General features: G+C 45.8%; 1 protein-coding gene across 4 annotated transcripts in view; it reads left to right on the forward strand.

Moving 5' to 3' along the window:
* Nucleotides 1-20,301, forward strand: part of CLTCL1 (clathrin heavy chain like 1) — a 114,533-nt gene that overhangs the window by 52,258 nt on the left and 41,974 nt on the right. For all 4 annotated transcript variants that reach the window (XM_050746025.1, XM_050746029.1, XM_050746026.1 and 1 more), the window contains 12 exons: nt 3,068-3,241; nt 5,697-5,894; nt 6,784-6,984; nt 7,079-7,231; nt 7,792-7,914; nt 10,439-10,576; nt 14,190-14,354; nt 14,937-15,117; nt 16,412-16,575; nt 17,688-17,813; nt 18,407-18,549; nt 18,889-19,123. In XM_050746025.1, the coding sequence (XP_050601982.1) occupies nt 3,068-3,241; nt 5,697-5,894; nt 6,784-6,984; nt 7,079-7,231; nt 7,792-7,914; nt 10,439-10,576; nt 14,190-14,354; nt 14,937-15,117; nt 16,412-16,575; nt 17,688-17,813; nt 18,407-18,549; nt 18,889-19,123 (2,001 nt within the window). The remainder of the gene's footprint in view (nt 1-3,067; nt 3,242-5,696; nt 5,895-6,783; nt 6,985-7,078; nt 7,232-7,791; nt 7,915-10,438; nt 10,577-14,189; nt 14,355-14,936; nt 15,118-16,411; nt 16,576-17,687; nt 17,814-18,406; nt 18,550-18,888; nt 19,124-20,301) is intronic.

The following is a 20,301-nucleotide window of genomic DNA, read 5'->3' on the forward strand; positions in this document are numbered from 1 at the left end:
AAACTGCACGTTCTGCACATGTAACCCAGAACTTAAAGTATAATAATAATAAAAAAAGAATAAAACGCTTATTTCCTTTACAATTGGCCGCCACTGGGGGGCCTAGAGCTCCCGGGGACAGTCCTTTGAGCTTTCACTCAGAATGACCCAGTGTTTGACATGCAGCTTCTAATGAAACTAGGCAGTCCCGAGCCCCTGGTAGTAGAATCGTTCGCCTTTACATCAAGAAGATTGGGAAAACACCTGAACCTGCATGTGGCCTGTGTCCAGCCAGACTTCGAGGAGTTGGTGCTGTGAGACCTGAAGTGAAGGTTCTCTAAAACTGAAACCCATGTCAGCAGGGCCTGTGGTGGTTCCATGTGTGCTGAGTGCTCGTGACAGGACCAAGTGTGCTTTCCTTATTGAGGAGCAGAATATTGTTGTGGAAGTGTCGAAGGCACAGTCAGAAAGCTAAATAAAAAATGAAGCTTTTTTGAGTAATAAAAATTGAAAGATTTTTTTAAAAAGAAAACATTCCTCTGTAAGTGAACCAGTTGGATGTAAAATACATAAAAAATCTTGGCCGGACACAGTGGCTCACACCTGTAATCTTAGCACTTTGGGAGGCCGAGGTGGGCAGATTGCCTGAGCTCAGGAGTTCGACACCAGCCTGGGCAACATGGTGAAACTCTGTCCCTACTAAAATACAAAAAACTAGCTGGGCATGGCAGTGTACGCCTGTAATCCCAGCTACTTGGGAGGCTGAGGCAGGAGAACTTCTAGAACCCGGGAGGCAGAGATTGCAGTGAGGCAAGATCACACCACTGCATGCCACTGCACTCCAGCGTGGAGCGAGACTTCATCTCCAAAAAAATAAATAAATAAAAATAAAAAATCTTACAACTTGTTTTATTAAAAATTTAGATCTATACCTTTTCTGAACAAAATTGGCATCACATTATATATGTAAGATTATATAATCTATTCTTTTTACTCTTTTGTTTTCATAAAATATATGTTATCGATACATTTCTAATAGTATCAATAAATGTAACAGCAGAATTATATATCACCTGAAATCCTAGCACTGGTGATAATTTGGCTACCCCTTTGGAAGTAACTTCACACGCATACATTTATGCAGATTTATACAGATGGACTCTTATGAAAATGGCTCTGCACTAGCCTTGCTGCTGTATAAACTCCTCTAGCTGTGTTGTAGATCATCCTGTGCCAATAACATAATGTATGTATTTTATTGTCTGTGTCATCTGTTCTGTGGATGTGCCACAACTCATTTAAACATCTCCTGTTGATTGGTATTTACATTTACAAGAAATACTCTAAGGAACATTGTGCTCTGTACATCTTTGTGTGTTAGTCTAAAAGTCTGAGGATAAACTCCTAGAAATTAAACTGTTGAGTCAGGGGCACATTCCCATCACAGACTCTTCTGACCGTGCTGACCAGTTCACATTCCTGCTGATGCTGCCCTTGGTAGCTGGACAGCATCCCATGTTGTGATGTCTTTCCCTTGGTTACCATCAAGGTAGAATTGATGTATCAGCCACTCATATGTATCTGGTTAATTGCCTTTTCCTAATCTTTGCATTTTTTTTTCTATCAGGATCTTTTTTAAAAAATAGAGATGGGGTCTTGCTGTGTTGCCTAGGCCAGTCTTGAACTCCTGGCCTCTAGAGATCTTCCTGCCTCAGCCTCCCAAGTAGCTGGGGTTACAGGCATGTGCCACTATGCCCAACTCCAGGATTTTTACCTTATTTGTAAGAGCTTTTTGTACTCATAGAATACTGTGTGTCTGATGTGTTTTGAATGTTTTTCCCAGTCATAATTTGTGATACGTGCCACCTTATGGAAGTGTTGCATTTTTGTGTGGCAATGGTATCATGTTTTGAGACTAATTCTGCACCTCAACATGGACACAACATTTACCTATATTTTCTTTCGTTCCTCTCCTAATTGTGTTTGTTTTTTATTTAAAATCTTTGACCCATCTGGAATTTACTTTGATCTAAAGAGTAAGATGGAAATTCAGTTCTTTACTCTTACCTCCATCTCCAGATAGCTAGCTGACTATATTAATAATATATGTTACATATTGGTTAAAGTGCCTATTTTCCACTAATATGTTACCTACTAATTATTTATTATTTTAGAGTTGGAGTCTTGCTACATTGCTCAGGTTAGACTCAAAAACTCCTGGGCTCAAGTGATCTTCCTGCCTTGGCTTCCCAAGTAGCTGTGACTATAGTCATTAGCCACCACACACTCATTCTTAATAAATTCTCATGTATGATCCATTCTCTTTCAGGGCTCTCAATTAAGTTCGTTTCCCTCTCTCTCTCTTCCAATGGTAAAATCATGCTACAAAAATTACTGTATGTTTAATATATATGTTTAATAATCTGGTTGGGCAAATACATCTGTTTTTTTTTTCCTCGAGCCCCTTCAGGTTTTCTTGTGTGTTAAATATTTTTCTGTAAAAGTTAATAGCATTTGGCAAAACTCAAAGGTTAATAAGTGGTGGTGGAAGGCATGCTGGAACATCAACCTGGCGTTTGAGGTCTTTGTCCAGAACTTTCCCCTTATGAACTCACAGCTTGCTTAAATGGGTTTGATAAACTGTGAAAGGATCGCCCTACCTGAAAGATAAATGGAGTAGCCTGAGTTCATTGGACCTGTATTTGAGAGTGGTTGGACAAAATACTGGCTTTAAAACTAATTCTCAATCAAGTACAACTTATAATCCATGTCTCATGGAAGCATTGCTCCCACCAGTAATCTCTTGGCCTGAGAGACTGAAAAATCCTTGTAATAACTGGGTGTGGCAGCTGACACTTGTAGTCCCAGCTACATTGGAAGCTAAGATGGGAGGATGACCTGAGCCCAGAGGTCGGAAGTTGCAGTGAGCTATGGTGGCACCACTACACTCCAGCCTTGGTGACAGAGCAAGACACTATCTCAAAAAACAAACAAACAAAAAGAATCCTCTTTATCATTTGTGAGCTCTTTTTACCCACATGGCTTCTCTTCCTTACTTCGCAACCTCTTGCTGTCTGTCTTCTTATAGATTGGAGCTAAACATGGTGTTATTTACTTGATCACAAAGTATGGCTATCTTCATCTGTACGACCTAGAGTCTGGCGTGTGCATCTACATGAACCGTATTAGTGCTGACACAATATTTGTCACTGCTCCACACAAACCGACCTCTGGAATTATTGGTGTCAACAAAAAGGGACAGGTGTGTAACTCTGACATTTCGTTTTCCACCTTTTCCATTCATTAGGGACTGGTGTTTAAACTTTCCCCCTTCTCTAGGAAAGCGGCTGGGTGTAGCTATTATTAGTTGCTGTTATTAAACTTAAACCCATGTCTCCTTCTCCTTCATATTGGCACTTCCTCTCTTCAGACAGCACCATTCCTTACACAGGATTGATTCCAGGAGGAGAGCAACTCCTTCCTGCATATGGAACAGCAGTTCTCATGCACATCATCTTCATACCATGCACACCCTAATTGGGGAGGGTTGAAAAAGCAGATACTATGGTATTTAAGTTACTTTTCCCAACCATAGTTGAAAAAGATAGTTAAAAGAAGAAACTCTTGGCTGGGCACAGTAGTTTATGCCTGTAATCCCAACTGCATGGGAGGTCAAGGCAGGAGGATGGCTTGAGCCCAGGAGTTTGAGGCTGCAGTGAGCTATGATCACACCATTACACTCCAGCCTGGGTGACAGAGTGAGAGCCTGTCTCAGGGGGAAAAAAAAAATCAGGAATAGTGGCTGATGCCTATAATCCCAGCACATTGGGAGGCTGAGGCAGGAGGATTGCTTGAGGCTAGGAGTTTGAATCCAGCCTGGGTGACAGAGCGAGACCCTATCTCAAATATATATATTTGTAGAGATAGGGTCTCGCTCTGTCGCCCAGGCTGGAGTGCAGTGGAGTGATCTTGGCTCACTGCAAGCTCCGCCTCCCGGATTCACGCCATTCTCCTGCCTCAGCCTCCCAAATAGCTGGGACTACAGAAAAATATTTTTTAAAAAAGAGAGAAAAGAAACTCTGTGCTTTAAAAATAAAAACTTTGGCCGGGCGCGGTGGCTCAAGCCTGTAATCCCAGCACTTTGGGAGGCCGAGGCGGGCGGATCACAAGGTCAGGAGATCGAGACCACAGTGAAACCCCGTCTCTACTAAAATACAAAAAATTAGCCGGGCGCGGTGGCGGGCGCCTGTAGTCCTAGCTACTCAGGAGGCTGAGGCAGGAGAATGGCGTGAACCCAGGAGGCGGAGCTTGCAGTGAGCTGAGATCACGCCACTGCACTCCAGCCTGGGCAACAGCGTGAGACTCCGTCTCAAAAAATAAAAAAATAAAAAAATAAAAAATAAATAAAATAAAAACTTTAAGAAGAAAAATTGTCAGTTCCTTCCACATAGGCCATTTTGCTATAGTGCAGAACGCATCACTGGGGTGCTTATCTGTGTGACTTTAGCAATTACATAGACTCCTGTGCTGTTCTGTTTTGTTACCATTCGGCTTTCGGCTGCTTTGCATCCTTTCACTATGAGGGCCACCATCACAGGTGTGCTCAACAGTCGCCTGAGAATGTGGCTACCCTCCAGCATCGGGAGGGAACATGGCCGAGGGATGGTACAGGGGAACATGGCCGAGGGATGGTAGAGGGAACATGGCAGAGGGATGGTAGAGGGGACATGACAGAGGGATGGTAGAGGGAACATGACAGAGGGATGGTAGAGGGGACATGACAGAGGGATGGTAGAGGGAACATGACAGAGGGATGGTAGAGGGGAACGTGACAGAGGGATGGTAGAGGGGACATGACAGAGGGATGGTAGAGGGGAACATGACAGAGGGATGGTAGAGGGGACATGACAGAGGGATGGTAGAGGGGACATGACAGAGGGATGGTAGAGGGGACATGACAGAGGGATGGTAGAGGGGACATGACAGAGGGATGGTAGAGGGGACATGACAGAGGGATGGTAGAGGAGAACATGACAGAGGGATGGTAGAGGGGACATGACAGAGGGATGGTAGAGGGAACATGACAGAGGGATGGTAGAGGGGAACATGGTAGAGGGATGGTAGAGGGAACATGACAGAGGGATGGTAGAGGGGAACATGGTAGAGGGGAACATGACAGAGGGATGGTGGAGGGAACATGACAGAGGGTTGGTAGAGGGGAACATGACAGAGGGATGGTAGAGGGAACATGACAGAGGGATGGTAGAGGGGAACATGGCAGAGGGATGGTAGAGGGAACATGACAGAGGGATGGTAGAGGGGAACATGGCCGAGGGATGGTAGAGGGAACATGACAGAGGGATGGTAGAGGGGAACATGACAGAGGGATGGTAGAGGGAACATGACAGAGGGATGGTAGAGGGGAACATGACAGAGGGATGGTGGAGGGAACATGACAGAGGGATGGTAGAGGGGACATGACAGAGGGATGGTAGAGGGAACATGACAGAGGGATGGTAGAGGGAACATGACAGAGGGATGGTAGAAGGAACATGGCCGAGGGTTGGTAGAGGGAACATGGCTGAGGGATGGTAGAGGGGACATGACAGAGGGATGGTAGAAGGAACATGGCTGAGGGATGGTAGAGGGGAACATGGCTGAGGGATAGTAGAGCACTCTTCTAGGCCGGGCCGCTCTCACTTGTCGGGTCCTTACAGGTGCTGTCAGTTTGTGTTGAGGAAGATAATATTGTGAATTATGCAACCAACGTGCTTCAGAATCCAGACCTTGGTCTGCGTTTGGCCATTCGTAGTAACCTGGCTGGGGCAGAGAAGTTGTTTGCGAGAAAATTCAGTACCCTCTTTGCACAGGGCAGCTATGCTGAAGCCGCCAAAGTTGCAGCATCTGCACCAAAGGTGATAAACCTTGAATACTGTTCAAGTGTTCTGAGTGTTAAGAACCAACCTTGAGAGGAAAATAAGTCATAAAAGCATTTCACTACTGGTATTGCAGTCTATTCGTGTTATGTTAGGAGTTTTTAGTTTAAAATTTTTGCACCAATGGCTTAATTAACAGTAAGGGAAGTAAACAAAAAGCACACTCTTGCTGCATCAGCACTTCTTCCTGTCTCCCACTGTGTGTGCATACATACCTCTCATCCAATGGCTTGGGTACAGTTTCACATTTTCGCAACTCAGAATTTTCCACTCTTGCTGCCTGGTTGTCAAATATGCAACTGTACAATACACCAAGTGGTTGATCCCTGTTTTATTTAGCAATAGTCCTGCTCTGGACTTCCTCCACTCTTTCAGAATATAGCATTTCTGCATAAGGCTTTTTCTTTAGTTTATTTCATTTGGATAAATTGTTCAGAGACTGGATCTGCTCCTGAGTAGATAAAGACTTTCAAGTTGCTGGTCCTTGAAAGAATTTTTCTTGTCTTTCAAGGGGTGGTTATGAACAAACCATTTCTAGCCTTCATCTGTGAATGTGAGTATTTTGAATTAGAATATAATGATAGCAAAACTTCACTACTACAAGACTGATTGAGAGGCTGAATTCTCACTGCAGCATGCTGGGGAAGAAGTAAGGCCCTAAGTGTGAAGCCACCTGGAGGACCTAGATCCCCCATATTTATGGTTCTTATTGAAGATAGAAGCAGTTGCCTTAGTAGAGGACATTTTGTCCATGACAGAGCAGTGTGGAATTTCCACTGGCAGATTTTTGTTTTTACATAGAAGCAAGTTGAGTGAAGGGATCCCCTGTGATTACAACACAATGACCTATTTTTCCATTTATTACTAGGGAATCCTGCGTACCAGAGAGACGGTCCAGAAATTCCAGAGTATACCCGCTCAGCCTGGCCAGGCTTCTCCATTGCTGCAGTACTTTGGAATCCTGCTCGACCAGGGTCAGCTCAATAAACTTGAATCCCTAGAACTTTGCCATCTGGTTCTTCAGCAGGGGCGTAAGCAACTCCTAGAGAAGTGGCTGAAAGAAGATAAGGTAGAAACACTTGTGAGATGGTAGCCCCCCGCACAGCTTGGTCCAGGCTCCCTGCCCACCTCCTAACTTTGCCTTGTCCCTTGGCGTACCACAGCTGGAGTGCTCAGAGGAGCTCGGAGACTTGGTCAAAACCACTGACCCCATGCTCGCTCTGAGTGTGTACCTTCGGGCAAACGTGCCAAGCAAAGTGATCCAGTGTTTTGCAGAAACAGGCCAATTCCAGAAAATTGTGCTCTATGCCAAAAAGGTAACGTGTGTTGAACCATCTGCATCCCACTCAACATGTGGTTGAGTGGTTGCTGATTTAAAGTTTATAAAATACCCTTCTTTATAAGTCCTCTGGTGTGAGAGTTGGCAGTGTTGCTATTAGGATCTTTATTGATATTGATCATATTGCATTTTCTTCAGTTTTTTATTTTCCTTAGTTTTCCAGTCCTTCCATCTTCTTTTTATTTGGGAGCTTTATCTTGTTTTTTCTCTCCCTCTCTTCCTTCTGTATGTTAATTTGATATTTTGGCAGACTTCCAGATCTTGTCCCTGTGTGCTCACTGGCAGGCTGTGTTTGCACACAGATCAGGGAACTTATTTGTGGTCTGGGCTGTTTGTATAGTTAATTGTGCCTTCCATGGACATGAAATCAATTTATTTAATTGGATATTGTGTTTGGCAGAAGGTGGTACCTACAAATGATAATGTTGCTGCTCATTTCTTTGTTAACATGAGTTTAAAACAAAGGATAGATAACTTCCTTTTCTAATGCCCAGGGTTTTTCATTGATTTTCCTGATTGGTGCTCCCTTGCTTCTAGGTTGGGTACACCCCAGACTGGATCTTTCTGCTGAGGGGTGTAATGAAGATCAGTCCGGAACAGGGCCTGCAGTTTTCTCAAATGCTAGTGCAGGACGAGGAGCCACTGGCTGACATTAACCAGGTGAGCATAGGCAGTTTTGGACAACTTTTTGTGGCTTTTTAGAGCCATCTAGAAGATTCCTTTATTCATTTCCTGTTAACTTGTCTCAATGCTTTTCTTCATCTGCTATTAATCTTCCAGTTTTAAAAAATCTAGTGTACTTGGGGAGTTTGTCTTCTAGTCTTTACTATGTGAGTACTCATTGCTTCTTTTGTTTTGAAGTACTTTAGAGAATGTTTGCGTGGGTTTGTGTCTTTGGGTGGTGATGGTGTAGGGTGTGAGGATGTCATTTAGGATCCAGCCCTCCATCCCTCTCCCCACCCCAGTTACCACATCATTGTCTCTCCCTGACCATTGGCCTGAGCACCAGGAGCTAGTGCTGTTGCATCCCCCAAATGTTCATCCTGTGGGTGTCTGACTGACCTGGATCTACGTGAGCATCAGCCTGTTTTTTAGTGTAACCTACTTAGAATTTAGATGTAAACACATGACAAGTCACTTTCAGTCAATTGGTACAAGGAGCTCTGATGATATATAGATGTGTAACAAAGCTTGAAGCAAGGCATCAGGGCCAACAACTGTTTAGAAATAATAAGTGCAGTTATATGTGTTTATATGTCTGGGAATTTGCAGATATTTTGGAGAACATGAATAAGAGATTTGAGACAAATTTACTTAGCTTTCAATAGGAAAGAAATTTCCAGTTCACATCTTGTTTCTAGTTCGTATTTTAAAGTTGTTTAAAATATAAACTTCTCATACTTTATGAGAAGTTCTACAATTACTAAGTTCTTTTTTATTTTCCTGTAAAGCTGTCCTTCAAAAACAATTACTAAATTTATTCCTATATTTCACATCTTAGTGAGGCATATTAATTATTTAAATTAACATCAATTTAACTTTAATAATTGTCTAAGTAAATGTTTGCATTTTCCCAGTTGTGCCCCAATAATATAATGATATATATGGGTTAAATATCAAGTATCAGCTGCTTTGTTAGTCAAGATTCTGCAGAGACAGAATCAGTAGCGTAGCTCTAGCTATATGAGAGGGAGCCTGGGCAACATAATGAGACCCCATCTCTACCAAAAATTTTTTAAAACTTAGCCAGGCATGGTGGTGCACACCTGTGGTCCCAGCTACTCAGGAGGCCGAGATGGGAGGATCGCTTGAGCCTTGAAGGTTGAGGCTGCAGTGAGTGGTGACCTTGTCACTGCTTTAGCCTAGGCAATAGAGTGAGACCCCATCTCAGATATATGAGGGAGAATTGGCTCGTGATTATGGAGGCTGAGAAGTCCTGTGATAGACTGTCTGCAAGCTAGAGGAGACGTTGGATTCCGGTAGCGTGGCTCAATCTAAGTTTGAAAGTCTCAGAACCAGGGAAGCCGATGGCGTAACTCTCAGTCTGAGGCCAATGGCCTGAGAACCCTGGGGGGCCTTTGGGGTAAGTCCTGGAGTCCAAAGGCTGGGAAGCCTGGAGTTCTGATGTCCAGAGGTAGGAGGAGGAGAAAGTCCCAGCTCCAGGAGAAAGAGAGAAGAAATCTATTCTTTCCTTTTTTGTGCCCCTAGCTGATTGGATGGTGCTCCCTGACATTGCGAGTGGATCATTCCTACTTGGTCCCCCAACTCACATGCCAGTCTTCTCTGGGAACGCCCTCACAAACACACCCAGAAGGAATGCTTTACCTGCTCTCTATGTGTTCCTTAATCCAGTCAAACTGACACCTAAAGCTAAGCATCACAGCTGCCTCTAGGATGTGATTAAGTAATGTATGATTACTGCTTGGATCACTTGAGAGGATTCTGGGGGTTCATATGTTATAAAAGTCACTCCCTTTCATATACTTCGGTAAAATACCTCACTGATAGGTGTGATGTAGGTGATATGATTTCACAAGATTATCAATAAATTAATGGCCATAAATTACGTGAATCGTGTTGTTGTTGTTGTTGAGATGAGGTCTCTGTGTTACCCAGAATAGTCTTAACTCCTGGGCTCAAGGAATACATGCATCCACCTCAGCCTCCTGAGTAGCTGGGACTCTAGGCACACGCCACCACACCTGGCTCTATGTGAATTGTGATGACATAAGAAAATGCAAAGGGGCCAGGAGCAGTGGCTCACGCCTGTAGTCCCAGCACTTTGGGAGGCCAAGGCGGGCGGATCACCTGTCAGGAGTTCGACACCAGCCTGACCAACACGGTGAAACCCTGTCTCTACTAAAAATACAAAAATTAGCTGGGTGTAGTGACAGGTGCCTGTAATCTCAACCACTTGGGAAGCTGAGGCAGGAGAATCGCTTGAACCCAGGAGGTGGAGGACGGAGGTTGGAGTGAGCTGAGATTGTGCCTTTGCACTCCAACCTGGGTGACAGAGTGAGACTCCATCTCAAAAACAAAACAAAACAAAAAACAAAGGAAGGAACTAATTGTTGAATTTCTAAATGAGATAATGAGATAATATTTCAGGAACTATTTCAATACGAAAATGAAACACTGTGAATGAAAACACACTGAGTGAAAATGTGGCTTGGATATGTTTCAGATTGTGGACATTTTCATGGAAAACAGTTTAATTCAGCAGTGTACTTCCTTCTTATTGGATGCCTTGAAGAATAATCGCCCAGCTGAGGGACTCCTCCAGACATGGCTGTTGGAGATGAACCTTGTTCATGCACCCCAGGTCAGTGACATTGTAGGCTAACACCGAGAGGCAGAGCACCTGTGGCACCCCTCTGTGGGTTTGCAGACTTGAGCACAGTGGCTTTGGACTGGACTGGGCTTGTGCCAGATGTTTATCTTGTACTTCTCAGTGAACATTCTCCATGACTCCCCTTAAAAGGATTTTCCAGAAATCATGGTACAGGACTTTCATGGAAACAGTTATAATTGGGGCATCGTTTCTTTCTTTCTTCTTTTTTTCATTGTGGTAAAATATACATGACCAAATTTACCATTTTAACAACTTTTAAGTGTCTGATACAGTGGCATTAAGAACATTCACAATACTGTGCAACCATTACCACTATATGGTTCCAGAACTTTTTATTATCCCAGAGTAACTATGTAACTGTTAAGCAGTGACTCCTCATTTCCCAGCCCCTGACAACTGCCATTCTAATCTGTCTCTATTAATTTGCCTTTTCAAGATATTTCATATACATGGAACCACAAAATATTTGTCCTTTTACCTGGCTTTTTTCACTTAACATATTATTTTCAAGGTTCATCCACATTGTAGCATATGTTAGAAACACCTCCATTTTAAAAACTGAGTAATTGTCCACCATGTGTATATATGACTTGTGTTTATCCATTCATCCATTGATGAACATTTGGGTTGCTTCTACCTTTAGGCTATTGTGAATAATGCTGCTGTTCACATGGGTGTACAAAGATTTCTTTGAGACCCTGCTTTAATTCTTTTGGGCATATACCTAGAAGTGGATTTGCTGGATCATATTGTATTCTATGCTTACCTTTTTGATGAACCACCATACTGTATTCCAGGAGGCTGCACCATTTTATATTCTTCCCAGCAATGCTCAGCAGTTCCAACTTCTGTATATCCTTGCCAACACATTTTCCCTGTCTAAAATAATAATAGTAATCATCTTAATGGGTGTGCAGTGGTATTGTGGTGAGGCATCATTTGTTGGCCTGAAACTTGTGGGAGGAAGGTATAATCAAATCACATGTCTGTGCTATTTTGGGTTAAATTTAGATATATATACAAGAAAGGGATTTAGAGGAGTTTGTATCAAGCTGTTCATGGTACTAAGTGGATAAGATTGTACAAGTTCACTTTGTTCTTTACTTCTCTCTTCTTTTTTGTTTTTTCTTTAATAATCACTTATTGTTTTTATAATTATAAAACAACATATTAAGTATATTGTTCTGTTACCTCAATTTATTCAAATCCACAGGTTAGCTGCTAAGAAGTGGGTCATATTCCAACTATAGGAAATTAAAGTGCTGTTAATTTGCTGCTTGGGGTCTATTGGACTCTCATGACTTTGTGAGTGTATGTAATAGTTTTTGGTGAATGAGATTTGAAACACACCAAGCGCCACTCAGAAACTTGGCAGACACCCAAAGGAATGCCCAGACCTTAAGGGGTGCAGGACAAGCAAGTAGTTGGGTGAGGTGCCAGCAGGCTCTGGCTTAGTGCCCCAGGATGCTGGCAGTCTTCTCTGGGCAGTGGGACTGCATGATGGTTTCTAAGTTCTCTAAAATACACTGTTGCTATGATGAGAAAATGTTTAAAAACAAGAAGTAAAGATAAACCTGAAGGAAACAAAGGATAGGAGACTCAGGTAAGTGCTAGGTGTTCTAAAGCCCTACTCTTAGTACTTGGTTTGGATCATCAACTCTATGGGGAACCAGAAGTGTGCATCACTCTGAAGTCGTCTGGTGTGTGACAGGGGCTGTGGTCACTCAGTTTGGCCATACCTGGTTGGTGAGGCAGATCCTTGAAGGAATAAGAAAGAGTGTGCTGGGTGGCAGGGAAGGCACCCAGGAGCGTAGCTAGTCAAGACCAGCATTAGATACTGAGCGAGCACTCATTCAGCCATGCTGCAAGGCTACTGTGTTGACCTATCCAGTCTTAGTCCAAAAATTACTTACTTAAAGAGAATATTTAGTGGCTGGGTGCAGTGGCTTGCGCTGTAACCCCAGCATTTTTGAAGGCCAAGGTGAACAGAGCCCAGGAGTTTGAGACCAGCATGGACAAGATGGCCAAACCCCATCTCTACAAAAAAATATAAAAATTAGTCGGGTGGGCCGGGCGCGGTGGCTCACGCCTGTAATCCCTGCACTTTGGGAGGCCGAGGCGGGCGGATCACGAGGTCAGGAGATCGAGACCATCCTGGCTAACACGGTGAAACCCGTCTCTACTAAAAAAAAAAAATACAAAAAAAAAAAAAATTAGCTGGGCGCGGTGGCGGGCGCCCGTAGTCCCAGCTACTCGGGAGGCTGAGGCAGGAGAATGGCGCGAACCCGGGAGGCGGAGCTTGCAGTGAGCCGAGATGGTGCCACTGCACTCCAGCCCGGGCGACAGAGTGAAGACTCCGCCTCAAAAAAAAAAAAAAAAAAATTAGTCGGGTGGACCAGGTATGGTGGCTCACACCTGTAATCCAAGCACTTTGGGAGGCCAAGGCAGGAGGATCACGTGGTCAAGAGATCGAGGCCAGCCTGGCCAGCATGGTGAAACCCTGTCTTTACTAAAAATACAAAAATTAGCTGGGCATGATGGCGCGTGCCTGCAGTCCCAGCTACTTGGGAGGCTGAGGCAGGAGAATGGGGTGAACCCAGGAGGTAGAGGTTGCAGTGAGCTGGGTGGGATCGTGCCACTGCACTCCAGCCTGGCAACAGAGTGAGACTCCATCTCAAAAAAAAAAAAAAAAGAAAAAAAACCCAAGTAGCCAGCTGTGGCGGCATGCGCCTGTAATCCCAGCTGCTTGGGAGGCCGAAGTGGGAGGATTGCTTGAGCCTGGGAGGTCAAGGCTGCAGTGAGCCGAGATTGCACCACTGCACTCCATTCAGCCTGGGCAACAGAGTGAGACCCTGCCTCAAATATATATATATATATATATTTTATGCCTCATAAAAATTGTTTTCAGAAGTGTTCATTGTTTTTTAAATGCAATCCCCAATTCGTAAGTCTGTATTGAGCCTAGTAGAGCAGTATAGTAAGCACAAATCGGATTTGTTATGTTCAGGTCTCCTTCTGGCCATTGCTAGTCTAAGGCTTGAGCTCATTCAAGGAGAATCGGTAGACTTGAGCCCTCACGTTGATCTTGCCATAGAAACCCTATAAGAATGTGATTGCTGGCTGGGCGCGGTGGCTCACGGCTATAATCTCAGCACTTTAGGAGGCCAAGGTGGGCAGATCGTTTGAGGTCCAGAGTTCAAAAAAAAAAAAAAAAAAAAAAGAAAGAAAAAACAAGAATGTGATTGCTTAAAAGCTGCAACAGCGACTTAGACTCATCCCAGTAATAGGGCTTTATGGAGCCTCAGCGTTTCTCACATGCCCAACTCTGTGGCCACATGGGGTGGGCCCAGCTCTACAATATGGGAGGATGGAGCCTTGTGCAAAGGGCCTAAGATGACTTGAAGGACAGCTGGGGATCTTGGGACCCACAAGCACTGCTGCCACCACAGAGTTGTGGGTGTGGACAGGGGCCTGTGAGTTCGGGTTGCCAGGCTTTACCCTACCCTGGGGCAAGGCTGAGCAGCTGGTCTTAAAAAGTTATTGCCATTGATCAGGCTTTCCCACCAAACTCCCTGTTTCATAGGTTGCAGATGCCATCCTTGGAAATAAGATGTTTACTCATTACGACCGGGCCCACATCGCCCAGCTCTGTGAAAAGGCAGGCCTCCTGCAGCAAGCACTGGAGCACTACACCGACCTCTATGACATCAAGAGGGCTGTGGTCCACACTCACCTCCTCAATCCCGAGGTATTATGTGCCACTGGGGCACTCCTATTATGGCTGTTGTCTATGCCATTAATGTCACATGCTCCCCAATGTTCACCTGTTGATGATTGTGGAACCATGGCCTGAGCCTGTCACTGCCCTAACCTACCATACTTTACTACCAAAAGCACTTCTGGTTCAGCACACGCACAATGTTTATCTGCTCAGCAGCATGTCTGGGCCCTGTAGTACCTTTCTTTCTGATGTCCACCTTTGACTTAGTCTAATAGCAGGAATACTGGTCACCTTTTAACACTGACAACCTAACAGGGCTGTCTGAAACCATTAGCAAAGCTGAACTAGCTATTGTGTTCCAACTTATGGAATAAGTTTTAGCATCGTCTGTGGAATATTGCAGGTGAACTGTTTAGATCAGTGTCTTTTCCCAGCTTTACTCCTTGCTCCTACTTTTTCCCATGATGGATAGTTGCTTTTCAATCCCTTTATGTGGAAATTCTCTATTTTTGACACTCAGGGGAACAGGAGAATGACCTAGTTATTTTCCAAGTGTTAGCAATCTTTGTAGTGGTGCATTGTTGTGGACAGACTCCTCCTTGTTCCCAGTGGCTTGTCAATTTCTTCGGCTCCTTGTCGGTGGAGGATTCTGTGGAGTGTCTGCGTGCCATGCTGTCTGCTAACATCAGACAGAACCTTCAGCTGTGTGTGCAGGTGGCCTCTAAGTACCATGAGCAGCTGGGCACGCAGGCCCTGGTGGAACTCTTTGAATCCTTCAGGAGTTATGAAGGTAAACTGTGCAGCCTTTCGCCGACCCCACCACGTGACTACACCTCCTTTCTCAGGTGTTGCGGTCCACCTGCCCGACTTAAAACGACCTTCCTGCAAAGCCAGGCAGGATGCAGCACTCGCTGCCTTGGGTGCTCAGTCAGTGGCAGAATGCGACTGCCATCTCATGTGCACCCTCAGCTTCAGTGTCCTTTTTGGTATTTCCAAAGGAAGAAATCAGGTTGGTTTGTGATGGAGTGGAGAAACTTATGGAGCCCGGTGTGTCTGTGCAGCACAGTCTGGCAAGAATTCATCTAAAAGCCTGTGTCGTGGGTACCATGAAAGGGCCTGATGTCTGGTCTTCACAGCCCCAGGAGGGAGGCTCTTTGGGCCTCTCCTAAGTGAGAGCCCACGATAGAGGGTGCATTGCTTTGTAGTATCTGCTAACCCAGTTGATAGCAGGGGCTGGCGAGGCAACTTGGTTGTCTTCCTTTCCCCTTTTTGGACATCACCCCAAAAGAGTGTTCTAGGGCAATGGGGGTGGGAGTAGCTTTGTTAGGGACAGGTGGGGGCTGTCTGGCCCACCCAGGATAGAGACTAAGCATTTGTCTAGGCATCAAGCCACTGCCATGTGTCCGGTGAGGTTGGGGCATCGGTGGAGGGTAGGACAGGACCCTGCCCTCAGGGATCTGGCCTTCTCTTCAGAATACAACACTGTAGGAAAGACCATGGCGGACGATTGAGTGGAGCTGGGCTGGGAAAGAGCAGTAGAGTAGGTTGGTGGGGAACCATCGGCCTAGGGGCTGCCCATTCCCTTCCTAGCATCAGAGTCTCACAGTTACAGTGAAAGACCTCGACAGGCGGGGGCCTTCTCGGATGTACCTATCTTGTCGTTACTGTCCAGAGTTGCAGGCCTCCTCCTGGAGGCCGTGGCTTATTTCTCTCTCCCTTGGCATCAGTCCCACAGCCCTCTCAGATTACCTCAGTGGGAATTACTCTTGACGACGACTATCTAGGTATACCTGGGCCCCCAAAAGTAATTTCACAAGTACCAAATATCTAGTATTTTACATCAAAACATGCCAGGTATGCCTGCCAAATTTGATGGAAATCTGACTAGCTATTTTTGGGAGCTGCCAAAACAGACAGATGGCATATTGATTATGAGTTCTGAGTGGGCTGTGGGTCCACTGGAGAGTGGAGCAGGGTGGGTCCCTGGAGAGTGGAACAGGGTCATCGAGGGAAGGTGGACAGCAGCTACGGAGGAAACCAGGTGGGTGTTGCAAGGACAAAAATGAAACAGTCTCTCTTCATAGGCCTCTTCTACTTCCTGGGCTCAATCGTGAACTTCAGCCAAGACCCAGACGTGCATCTGAAATACATTCAGGCTGCCTGTAAGACAGGGCAGATCAAGGAGGTGGAGAGGATATGCCGAGAGAGCAGCTGCTACAACCCAGAGCGTGTGAAGAACTTCCTGAAGGTGTGTTCCAGCACTGCCTCCTTGTGTTCCACAGCTGAATTGCTGATGGCAGGTGGGGCAGACCATCCGCAGGACGTCCCAGGAGGCAGGAAGCTGGATCTGTCTCGCCAGGGACCCCTTAGTCCCAGGGACAGAGCTCCGCCTTATGGCTTAAAGTTCTAGAGGAACCCTTCTATCGTTTTAAGAACGTGGAACGCAGCTTGAGGCTGTGCTCTAAGTATCTGGCACGTGAGTGGAGGGAGTTAGTTTATTGCTGCATTGTAACTCATCAACATCCCATTAGTGCCATTGTCAATTAAGCAGGCAAAGCTGCAGAAACAAGTAGACCACTCAGCACTAGTGTCATAAAGAACAGGAAGCCTGCTTCCTTATGTGGCAGTCCTGGGTGGGCTGGAGGTCAGTGGGGTGGCTTTCCTTCCCGCTGTCCTTCAAGGACCAGGCTCATGGCTGCTTTGCGGTGTTCAGCACCTCACCTGGATGTCGTCTTCCCAGTCAGCTAGAAGACGGGAAGAGCACAGAGGAACCAGCATGGGTGGTTTTTATGGGCGAGGCCTGCAAGTGGCAGATGAGACTTGGATTCACGTCCCCTTGGAGGGAATGAGGTCATGTGGCCACGCTTAAAACTTCAAGGGAAACCAGGAAATGTGATCTAGGTATGGGACCACACAAGGGGGAGGCATGATTGTGGTGACCTGTGGCTGTCCTACCCAAGTGCCATCATCATCTGGGAATGGTGCCCAGGTGTGTTTCCATGGCCTGCGGCTGCATGTCTGAAAAGGCAGCCTTTACTGCAGGTGTGCTGTTCTTGAGAATGGCCTGGTTTCTGTTGGGTTTGCACGTAATAAGCTGCTTGTCTTAAAAGATATTTTTGTCCAGATTTGGAATGTTAATGCCACATTTAACGGTCTTTAACCAAATACTATTATCTTTCACTTATTTCCAAAGCAAACACCATACCACAAAACGACAGCCTATCTAGAGCAGTCTCATTCTGAGTCTCCTACATGTCACTCTGCTGCAGAGACAGTGCTGTCCCATATGGGCAATGAGTCCGAGGTCTGGCTGTCTGGTTTCTCCACTCCCTGACTTGTTCTGTGCATTCTAATCCTCAGGAGGCCAAGCTCACAGACCAGCTTCCCCTCATCATCGTGTGCGATCGTTTTGGCTTTGTCCATGACCTTGTCCTGTATTTATACCACAACAACCTGCAGAGGTACATTGAGATCTACGTGCAGAAGGTACTGCTGGCTCCCTGGAGTGACCCACGGCTGCCTCTGGGCCCCAGTCAGTGACAATAGTCTTCACCTCAGAGGCTGCCTCTAACATCTGGCATTTCAGAGACTATCATTTTGAAGGGTGGTGGGTTAGTGTGCTCAGACTGCCAGAGTAGAAGAACACAGTCCAGGCGACTGAAACAACACACATTTATTTCTCACAGTTTTGGAGGCTGGAAGTCCACAATCAAGGTGCTGGCAGGGCTGGTTTCTGGTGAAGGCTGTCTTCCAGGCCTGCAGACGGCCTCCTGGCTGTGCCCCCACAGGGCCTTTCCTCTGTGCATATACATTCCTGGTGTCTCTTCCTCTTCTTAGAAGGACATCAGTCCCATTGCATTAGGGCCGCACCATTGGCATTGATTACCTCCTTAAACACCCTCTTTCCATATAGAGTCCCACTAGGGGTTAGGACATCAGCAAGTGAATTTTGGTGGGACACAGCGCAGTGCTAAACAGGAGCCCTTTCAGGGTTTTGCCCAGACTGTCCAAGTTGTAGGAGGCTTCTAACAATAACTTGTGTCTGCAACACTGAAGTTACTTCACCTTGACTACCGTAGGTCAACCCTAGCCGGACCCCAGCTGTGGTTGGAGGGCTGCTTGATGTGGATTGTTCTGAGGAAGTGATTAAACACTTAATCATGGCAGTGAGAGGACAGTTCTCTACTGACGAGTTGGTGGCTGAAGTAGAAAAAAGAAATAGGTAAGGTGTCCTTACTTGGTGTTTTGTCTTACCCCTGGATTCTAGTGTCTGTTGTTGTTTCTGTCTAATTCTCCAGGACTGTCACTGTAGCTGATCATTCATGTGCACATCTTAGATGTAGCAGTGAGTTACTTGCTATTGGTACTGTGAATACCTTGGGGGAAAACCTAACAGTAGAAATCAGTTTGGAAATCAGATCCATCTTCGTCCCTAGAGCAACCTGAAGTTAATGTACTCCGAGATTTTTTGTTTCAGGAAACATCTGTCAGAGCCCTGGAATTGTCCTCAAGATTTCCAGTGGTAGCCTTGAGACTTCACAGTGCCTTCCTTCTTTCAAAGGCTCAAGCTGCTGCTTCCCTGGCTGGAGTCCCGGATTCAGGAAGGCTGCAAGGAGCCTGCCACTCACAATGCACTGGCTAAAATCTACATTGACAGCAACAACAGCCCCGAGTGCTTCCTGAGAGAGAATGCCTACTATGACAGCAGCGTGGTGGGCCGCTACTGTGAGAAGCGAGACCCCCATCTGGCCTGTGTCGCCTATGAGCGGGGGCAGTGTGACCTTGAGCTCATCCAGGTGGGTAGCAGATGTGCTGAGCTGCCCATGCAACCCTGGCCTCCCAGGAAAGCTTTCAAAGGTGTGCCCGTGGGGAGCTGATCAGGGCTTTCTGTGCACCTGGAGATGGCAGGTCATGAGATTATTTCCTTGTGATTCTCGCAGCTTTTGGGAACTTGCTCATGCGATTTGTATGCATTGTACCTGTAGACCAAGTGGCCATGAACCTGACTTATCATCCCTCTGCTTATGGTCCTTACTGTTGCCTGGTAATTTGAAGGCAGAATTGAACTCCTTGGCCTGACTTGTGAGCTCCTCTGTGGACTGCCACCTTCCCCCAACTCCCCAACTTGATCAACCACCCATCTTGCCAACCCACCTGGAGGGGCCTGCAGTTCCCTGGGTGCCTCATGTCCTGACTGCCCTTGTACTTCATGCCCCCTTTTTGGGATAACCCTCTACACAAGCCTTTCCCCATCACCTGACCGGTGAGCTCTTGCTGGCCCCTCCTTGAGACATCTACCCAGGTCTTTTGCCTACATCTGCCCAGGCTTGGATCCACATATAATTACATGTTTAGGTTGAATTGTATGAACTGTTCCTACCTAACCATTTGATCTAAAAATCCAGACATGAACAGAGCACCTATGAGGTTGGTACTGCACCAGCCTGGTCGGGCTTTTCCCGTGATGCACAGGCAGCCTGCACTGCATCTGCAAACACCTTTGCATGCCACTCAGCCTTTGTGCCTGGCATCTGGCACTCAACAGATCTGATCCTCAGCAGGATTTAGCAAGTGCTGCAAACGCTGGCACATTCCAGTGGACTGATGGTGTTTTGAAGATCTGTTATAACATTCCGTAAAGGGTCTCCAGATCTGCTAGTGAAAGCGCAGTTTGCAGTTTTTAGGTCTTGAAACATTGCAGTGTTTGTGCTGTTTTATACCAGTTCTAGGCTGTTCTGATAACATTTTACAGATGGCTTAGAGCTAGCTACATATGAGTACTTAAATTTAACCAAATTAAAAATTACCAGTTTAGTTCCTGTCATGCACCACATTTCAAGGGCTCAGTAGCCTCCCGTGGCTAGTGGCTGTATCAGACAGAATGGGAGACAGAGCATGTCCCTGAATGCAGGAGGTCCTGTTGGCCAGAGATGTGGCACATCCCTAGGAGTTGTAAACTTGGAAAGGGCATTTT

The sequence above is a fragment of the Macaca thibetana genome, chromosome 10 (assembly GCF_024542745.1).
Source record: "Macaca thibetana thibetana isolate TM-01 chromosome 10, ASM2454274v1, whole genome shotgun sequence".
NCBI lineage: Eukaryota > Metazoa > Chordata > Mammalia > Primates > Cercopithecidae > Macaca > Macaca thibetana.